This window comes from Oenanthe melanoleuca, chromosome 4A (assembly GCF_029582105.1).
Source record: "Oenanthe melanoleuca isolate GR-GAL-2019-014 chromosome 4A, OMel1.0, whole genome shotgun sequence".
NCBI classification, from domain to species: domain Eukaryota; kingdom Metazoa; phylum Chordata; class Aves; order Passeriformes; family Muscicapidae; genus Oenanthe; species Oenanthe melanoleuca.
Genome location: NC_079338.1, coordinates 11,023,380 through 11,032,550, shown reverse-complemented (window position 1 = coordinate 11,032,550; position 9,171 = coordinate 11,023,380). Strand labels below are relative to the sequence as shown.

General features: G+C 50.6%; 1 protein-coding gene across 1 annotated transcript; it reads right to left on the bottom strand.

Moving 5' to 3' along the window:
• Nucleotides 1-250: 250 nt before the first annotated feature.
• On the bottom strand, nucleotides 251-9,077 carry NKRF (NFKB repressing factor). Its single transcript, XM_056491737.1, has 3 exons — nucleotides 8,638-9,077; nucleotides 4,387-4,508; nucleotides 251-2,343 (listed from the first exon to the last, which is right to left on the bottom strand). Exons 1-3 carry the CDS (start codon nucleotides 8,838-8,840, stop codon nucleotides 359-361), a joined length of 2,310 nt encoding a protein of 769 aa, XP_056347712.1. The 5' UTR covers nucleotides 8,841-9,077; the 3' UTR covers nucleotides 251-358.
• Between the last annotated feature and the right edge of the window lie 94 nt (nucleotides 9,078-9,171).

Genomic DNA, 9,171 nt, shown 5'->3' with positions numbered 1-9,171 from the left:
ATTTCTTTTTTTAAGTTTTTTTTTCCCTTCTTTGTTCAAGAAGAATAAGGGACCTTAATTTTAAATTATGTCAAATTCCTTCTTGTTGGACATGTGTGTTTGCTATTACAAAACTATTAAAATGTGAAGGAACAAGTAATATCAAAGACACATACAGTAACAGCACTACTGCTTTTGGGTTGTGCTAATGCGCTCGAACAGAATTCAGTCGGTCCTAAACACCTAACAACATTTTAGAAATTATATTGCCAAAGAAAAATACTTTAATGTCATTATTACCCACAAGAAAAATGCAGCATCTCTTTCTTTACTTGAGTGTCCAGGAAACTCAGTCTCTGGTCAAAGGGGACACCTCACCTCAGTTTGCTTGGGGCATGATAAGTTCATAATGCCCAACCTGGCCTTCCTGCTTCAGCTGGTCTAACAGATCTTCCTTGCGCCGCTTCCTGCTCACCACCAAGTATCTGTTGTGTCCCTGCCCATGGGATTTACTTTTAAGACCATATTTTTGGGCAATTTGATGTATCTGCTTCCGCTCATCCATGGTCAGTTCTCTAGAGAAAGTCAAGTCAATGTGACTGTCTGAGCGTGCATAGTTTCGAATGATCTCTTCAATATCCCTCTTGGCGATTCTGTTCACCCTTTCTACATCAAGCCCAAGTCCTTCCCTTTTGAACTGCTCCTTTACTGAAATAGGCTCCCTAATTCCTTCACCATCCTTCCCTAGGCCACCACCTGTCCAGCCCATCTTTCTTAAAATTTGGTTCCCAATGTTGTCTTCTTTGATCTTCTGTTTGAAAGCCTCTTCTGCTGATCGCCCTCGAATCTCATTTCTGGAGATGACGTCTTCGACAGTGCCTTTCTTCAGGTTATTAACAACAGTTGGCTGAGTCTTTTTGAGGATTTTCACGGCTTCCTCTGCTGCCTCATGTTTGACAGATTTCTTCACTCCAACTGCTTCTGCGATGAATTCATCTTCAAGCATCACCTTGCATTTCCATCGCATGCCTGCCATCCTCTCAAAGACGTACTCCACCGTCATCTTGTTGAACTGGGCGGTGTCGTTCAGGGTACACACCGGGTTACTGGAGTTCTCGTAGATCACCAGGTCCTTCAGGTCCTTCTTCTTCCCAGAGCCCCGCGATGAGCAGCCCACTTTCTGCACCTGGGTCACTTTGAGGGATGCTATATTTGACTGCATCTTCTGCAGGATTTTCAGTGCCTCCTCAGCTGCTGCGTGCTTGCTGGTCTTTTTTGTGCCAAATCCCTCAGCCAGGCAGTGATCTTGGAGATAAACCTGACAACGCCACGAGCGGTTGGGCATTAATTCGTATTTATATTCAACAGACATTTTGTTATATGAGGCAGAATTGTTAAGTATTCCTATTGCATCACTGGCATTCTCTGTGAGGACAAAACTAGTCCAGTGTTTGTTGGGATTTGTGGCACCTTTCGCGGATTCAGTACCAGGCTGCACTGGGACACAGTCCCTGTTGGCAGCTACGAACTCCTCGTGAGGTTTGAGCGCAGGAGGGAAATCTGGGCGACACACACCTGCCTCACACACTACCAGGTCCTCGTGGTAAGTGTGCTTGAACTTCCGCTGCACAATTCGAACTTCCACGGATTTCTTCAGCAGCTTCACCGCCTGCTCCGCGGCTCGGTCCCGGGACCCGTTCTTGCTGCCGGCGTAGCCGGTGGCCAGGTACACGTTCTGACAGCGCACCTCGCAAGCGAAGCCGTCGGTCAGCAGCTTCTTGCTCTTGGGAAGGTCAGCAGGGGCAATCTCTTTCAGAGGAACATAAATATATTCAGGGTTTGTCTTGCATGCCTGAATTGAACGTGTCAAAAGATACGTGAAGTTAATTTTATCCGTCCCAGTGTTTGCATCTGGATTAGTAAGATTTTTCCAGACAGCTGCTGACAGTTTCTCCATAAAGCTCTGCTTCAGCATTATTGCTGACTGAGGGAAAGTCTCTGATGCAGACGGGGCAGTTGAAGGGGAAACAGAAACCTGCAAGGCGCTGCTTGTGGTAGAGTCCACACTATTCACAGCCTTCTTGGCTGCTGCTGCTGGGCTTGGCTTTGCAGGCCCTGAGCTGGAGAGCTGGGGATCCACCTCTCGTGCATTCACAAAAGAGTTTGTACAGTTTTCAGCTGGCTGAGCCATGCTGTTCGTATTTGCCTCCTGGTTCACCTCCTGCGTTTGGTTATCCAGAGAATTGTCCTTCTTGCCATCCTTCTCAGCGCTGGCGACAAAATGTATGGGCTCAAAGCGTGGTCGCACTCGGAACCTGGGGACCACCTTTTTGGGTGGCTCAGCAATCTCTTCTGGCTCTGGACCTATGAGATAGAAGAAAATTACGCAATTATCAATATGTGCTGTGACAGGGAGACAGTGTTTTCAGAAAGTGATCTTCAAGAGGAGCCTGCAGGCTCTGAACTCAGGATTTGCATTCCTTAGCCAAAATCCAAAAGGTTTCCTTCCAAAAGACATTCACAATTCATCATTCAGCCAGGCATTCTTGTGCAGGTCACTACAGTGGTATTTCCACCTTCACAGCTACCACACAAAAATCATACTTAGCCACATGATGCTGCCTCCCAGCATTGCACACTGACCCATTTGGTCATTTCTGAAGTTAACCCCTTCAAATCTACTAAAATAAGTAAAACTATGGCAAACAAGACGGAACACCAGAGCTGGACTAGAGCCTCAGCTCTGACTCTGCTGCAGGGTTGCAGGATGATGCTAGATAAACTACTTTATCATCAGGTCTTCTCATCTGAGGTGGAACAGTGGTACCAAACCCCCCTTTCCAAAACACACGGGACTGCTACTGATTTAATAGAAAGCCATTTTCTCTCAGTGTAGTTGCTTTGGGCTAAAGGGCAGCAAACACGAAGAAATCTGCCCTAGCCTCAAGGCCCATCAGCGGTGACTGAGGGCCCCATTACTGACAGACCTCTTGTTTCTTCACCAGAAGAAATGCAAATGAGACAGACTATCCTGGTGTGCACAGCTACTGCAGAAAGGGAGAATCAAATAGCTGACAAGCAAATATGTTACATCTAAGAGATGGTTACACAAGACTTCTCCTGTGGAAGATTCAGCACCCACATTCTGACGTGGTACATGTGTGTAATTTCATCGGAGGAGCAAAAGGCCAGCTCAGTGCCAGGAAATGCTGCCTAATCCAGTGCCAATGTGTGCAGCCCTGCTGTAGGTCAGGCTGTCTAGACATCAACAACCACAGCACAGGTATCACCACCCAGCTCGCTGCAGGTGAAAACAACACCTGCACATAGCATCAACAGCCCTTCCTTTGTACTGAAACCAGGTGACAATGCTCTTACACAATAAATCCTTTGCCCATCGGTTCTGATGAATTATGGCACAGTTTGCATTTCTTCCTCATCTGTTTTTGATGGTTGCACTGCAGCAGCACCTAAAGGCTCTTGCCAGCAGAGCAGCTCATTATGCCGTCTGTGCAACAAGCTCTGGAGAGCCCTCAGGGCTGCTGCCTGTGACAGACAAAACACAGGAGAAGTATCTCCTCAGTTTTGCAGCTGACCCACGGAAGCACAGAAAGATTGCTGGCTGTCAAAGTAAGGGAAGCAACTTTATCAGAGCTAGAAATTATATCCAAGCCCAGAGGAGTCCTGTGCTGTCTGACCATTTGTGCCTTACACAGCCACACTGCTGACTGACACGGGGGCCTGCTTGCACCCAGGCACAATTCCTGCCCCTCTCCAGAGGAAGGACAGGCAGCTCTGAAGGTGCCATGGAGAAGCCAGCAGACGGAGCCAACAAACTGCCAGCCCTCTCTGCCTGCTGCATTTCCTCCACTGGAAAAGCTACAGCTGGAACACTGATCCCTAAGACCATAGGACTGGACTGACATACACAGAACTCTTCTGGGTCCAGCAGGGAGTAAAAAAAAAAACAAACCTAAAACTACACATCATGTCTGCTTCCCATCCACTCAAAACTCCAAGCAGGCTGTAACTCAAAATCAATGAGCTGAACATCTCTATGTACATGTGCAATCCTTCCTCAGCTCAGAACATCACCCCCCACCACAGCAGACGAAGCCAGACAGGTATTCTATTCCAGACACCATCCCTAGGGGAAATCAATTACCTGATAATTGAAATGAAAAATGGCATTTTCTTAAGCAAAGACAGAACTCTGTGAATCATGAACATGGCAGGGGAGGGGGAACTGCTCTGCAGTCCAGCAGAGCACACCACTGGCACCTCCCTGCAGTTGGCTGTGCTGGCTGTCCCAGAGGTGACCCATGGCACACTGGAGTCCCCACGCTTGCAGGGATGGCCACCAAACAGGGACAGGGAAGGGGTCATTAGCAGGGCAGAGGTACTCACTGTCCGATGGAGAGCGGTATCTCTTCAGCTTCCTGTTGGGCACCAACTCGTACGACCGCATTTCCCCAATGTCGATGCCTTCAGCCATCTTGAGAACCTTCTCCATCACCTGCACCCCGTACCTGTGTGGGTGCAACAGCAGAACCTCAGAGCCGGCCCCAGGGGCAGCACACATGCACACACAAGCCTTTATTATGTAAAACAAGAACTAAAGCTGCCTGAGACACAGCAGCAGGTGCAAGGGAGATGCTCCTCTGATCCTGCTGGAGCAGAGCACAGCGCTGGCCACTGTCCCCCTGCCACAGCTGGTCTGGCACGGGCACACAGGCACACACCTGACACACCAGCTGACCTGGCTCTGCATGAACCCACTTCTGAGTAAACCATGCAGCCACCACACTGACAGTGTTTTAAACTGAAATTTAAATACTTTAGCTGGCAAAGTACAGTATTTGGCAGAGCTGCCAGGAGCACTAATAATGAACACTGGGGTGTGAAGGAGGAGCAGCAGCTTCAGTGAATCAAACACAGAGCTTAGACTGGCAAAGGAGTCCTGTGTAGGGGAGAGTCAGAGCCTGCATGTCACCAAAAGCCAAACTAAATTCTAGCTGGGTGCTGTAAGCAAAATGTTTCAGTTTCCTGTACCACGAGAGAGGTGAGGTGGCTGTGACAAGCTCTGAGTAAATCCTGATCCTGCTGCAGCACCCACAGTTTCACTCAGGCAGGACGTGGATGGCACAGCCCTGTCCCATCCCTCTAGGCCTTACATCCCCCACCAGCTCAGTTTTCCATTGCACTGGGGATCTGTCACATGATTTCGAGCCATTTGCACACTGAGGCTGAACAGGAACTCAAACCTTTCTATCCAAGGAGAGTCTCTGACAGCTCCACGCCATGGTTCAGAAAGGAGGAAGAGCAATGCTATGCTCACCTTCCAAAGTCAGAAAGCATCAGGGCACTGCCCACAGACAGGAGCCCCAACAGCCAGGGCTGCAGTGATTTGCACCAGCTTCTAAATACTGCTGTTTTCCACGAGCTCTGGAAATCTACTCAAGCTCCACTCAAGAAAGGTTTTTCCTGCTCCTGATTTAGAGGGCCAGGCAGAAATTAGATCCATATAAATTCCTGTGTGAGAACTGAGCACAGACTACTGCAGTGCCTCCTTCACCAGCACAGCTCAGCCCTCAGTGGAGGCAGTAGAACCGGGAATGGGAAGAAAATTCCAGGAGACATCAAAGGGACATGAGATAGTGGTGATACCCACCACCAAGTCGGGGGTTAGGATTTTTCCTTTTATTTCTTTCTCTCATGAGACTTTGTCCCATCTGTTGCTAAGAGACAACAACGACCACTACTTAAGAGAGACTAAAGAAATGGCCAAGGTGAGGGAAGTGTGCAGCTTGCTACTGTCTTACCTGGGGGGTTTTCTCTTTGGAAGGGCAAAAATAACATGAGATTTTGGCTGGGGGACGAGGGGCTGGGCTCAGCTCTTCTCCCTCTCTCGCTGTTGGCATCAGAGAAGGACAGTCGAGCTGTTGATTACTGCGGAGAGAATTTGCTGCCACTGCCAGAGCCCAGCCCTGTACTGCTTCTCCTGCTGTGAATGAGCCTTTGCTTGAAGAGCAGCCACTGAACTGGGACCTTATTAACACCTGATCACACTGGAAAGGACCCTCACCATCTATTTATCGCCTCCTACCTCTGCCGCTGCCTCAAGCCTTTTAACCCTGCACTTTAACCCTGCCAAGGCCCCGCAGCTCCCGTTACATTTTGTTCACACCCCCCCCGGGAATCACGGCCCCTGCCCGGCCGGGAGCCCCCAGCGCCCCTGCTGGCCGTGCCCGGAACTGCAGCGCAGGGAAGGTGCCGCAGCCAGAGAGGCTGTGCCTGGCTTTGTGTTCTGTTCCTGCTGCTGCTGCTGCTTGCCTTGCTCTGCACACACACACCAGCAAAGAACTGATGTTCTTCTTCCCATAGCTTTGCCTGAAAACCCTGTAATTTCAAAGTTATAATAATTCGGAGGGAAGGGGATCATATTTTCCATTCCAAGGGAGGTTCCAAGCTATCCTGGCAGACGCCTGTCTTTCAAACCAAGACAAATCCTCACCCTCTCGCAACCAAAAGGGAGGGGAGTGGGAATCTGTTTCTCACTCTGGCTTACAGGGACAAGACGACATTACCTGTGAAGGACAATGTCCCTTTTCAGCAGAGTGTAAGAAAAAGATTTGACACCTGTCGTTCTTCACAAAGGATGAAGATCTTTGGGGCCCATACTTCTGCTGGAGGTAGGGAGGAGATCAATCAGTCTCAACATGTGTTTGTCTAATCTGGCCAGGGGAACGCAGTGCCTCCAGCACCTAACTGAAATCTCCCTGCTGTGACTTTAATAGGTTATCCCTTATCCTGATCCCTGCAGCTCTGGAGCATAATGCCTTCCTGCACCACTGCCCCCATTCTCAGCCACCTTTAACATATCTGGGAATAGGAGCACCTTCTCTCATCCACACTTAAAATAAATGGAGCATTTCACTTAACCCCTTCCTCACAGACCATGTTTTCTAAGCATTCTGGACACTCACTCAGATTTCATTACAAAGACTCTGATCTGATCTTCACAAAACCACTGAATAGTCTGAGTTGCAAGAGACCCACAAAGTCCAAGTTTTGAGTGAATGGCCAATACGTGGACTGAACCCACAACACTGTCATTTATCAGCACCCTGCTCTAACTAGCTGAGCTACTCTGACAAACAGGTTATCTTCAGCTGACAAGAAATCAGCATTAGGAAAACAAAACCCCAAACCAAACTCCAGACAACAAACCTAAGAGAAAACAACAAAAATCCCTCATCTTTGAAGCTATTTACCTGATAAATCAACAACTGCTTTTCCCAAACAGCAAAAGGCAGTTCTAGTGAATGCTGTGGGTCCCTTTTTTCCCTAGGCAATTGTAAGTGAAGCTAGAATTGTTTTAACACTATGTTTAACACAATGTTTAACACTATGCAGTGCTCCCAGCTAGACACACCAGCTCTGGGGAAACATCTTCATTGATAATGGCTCTAGACTGCATCCTGCCCAAACCTCATCTCCCCTGAGAGCTGCAGGTGAAGGAGTCCATCACAGGAAGTATGTGCATGGACAGGCTTAAACTGCATCAGTTTTTGGGATTTGGAACCTTCCCACACAGCTGTTCACTTCTATTGCCAGCACCCTGTAACTGCCTACTGCACCATTCCCAAAAGCAGAGGCACAGAGAAGGTCCCTCACTAAGACAGCATACAAACACATTAAGATGGACCACAAAGACTCTATACGAAGAAGACATTCTCAATTTTAACATATTCCTCAAGCTTTGGAATTTGAAACTATTTTAAACCTATGTTTAATTTTGGTGTTTGCAGAGCAGAACAGTTTAGGACCTGACCTAGAGGGAAAAAAAGGAAGCAGGCAGATCTGTATTTAAAGATACTGATTTTGCTCTGTAGAGATGACACAAAGTATTCCCCAACAAGGCCTACGGGATGGAACGTTATTAAAAGTCCATCTATGTGCCACCAATGCTCACAAGCTATTCTGTCACTGCACAGTTTGCAGATCGTTAAGCAACTGCTTCGGTCCTTCCGTCCAATTAAAAACAATCACACCATCAAAGGTGTCAGTGGAACGTGGGTGACGTTTCTGGAGATCTCCACAAGCTAGCTACGGACAGTACGGCTAGATGAAAGGATACCCCTTCCATTCTCCGCGTCTATTTCTTCCAGAAAAGCTGAGCGTTCAGGGAACTGTACAGGCTGCTTTGTGCTTAGAGGGAAACTCTTTCCGCACTTAAAATGACACAGCACAGCACAACAAACTTAACGAGTCCTGGGGGCGGGACATCAAGAACTACTTGCAAAACACATATAAACTTTTCCAGTAGTTTGCTCCCCTCCACACACAAACACCGACATATTCGAGCAAACAAAACTGGCCAGGGACAGAAGCTCTCTTGCATCAGCCCCTTTCATCCCACCTCTTCCGCGGCTACTTTCAAAAACGCATCTGGGGCCGAGATTTAGCCAGGACGGGAGCCTGTGCCCCTTCTCCCCGCGAGGGTTCCGTCCCGGCTTCAAGCTCCCACCCGGACCTGCCCGCAGCACGTGTCCGGCTGAGCCGCCGAGCCCCGCCGTGCTGCGGGCACCCCCGGCTGGCAGCGAGCTCCGGGCCCGGGGAGCCCGCAGAGCGCCCGGTGCGTCCCGCGGGGCTCACCTGCAGCCCATGAAGACGTGGTTGGTCCAGAGCACGGAGAGCGCCAGCAGTTTGTCGATGGCGGCGCCGGGGTACGCGGGCAGGTGGCGGAGGATGAAGCGGCGGCGCAGCGCCCATTGCCGGTCGGTCTCGTTGTACTGCCGCCACTGCTCCAGCGTCGGCTCGGGCACCGCCTCCGGCTGCGGCTCCGGCGGCGGCGGCATGGCGGACAAAGGCCGCGGGGCCGAACCCCGCTGGGGGCGCGGACCCACCGGGCCCGGGCGCGTACGGCGGGACCAGGCCCCACGTGTGGACCAGGCCGCGGCTGGCTGCGCGCCACCGGGAAGCGCCGGCCCGGCCCGGCCTCAGCTCCCCGCCACCTTCCCCCCCCCGGCCCCGCTCCCTGGCGGTCCCGCCCCGCAGGTGCCGCCGCGGTACCGGTTCCGCTCCCCTCGCTCGCGCGGGGCCGAACGGCGCGGCCCGGCCGGCGCCGCGTCACGTGGCCGCGCGTCAGGATCGCGCGAGACGCCGCGAGAAACAGCGGCCATGGCGGGG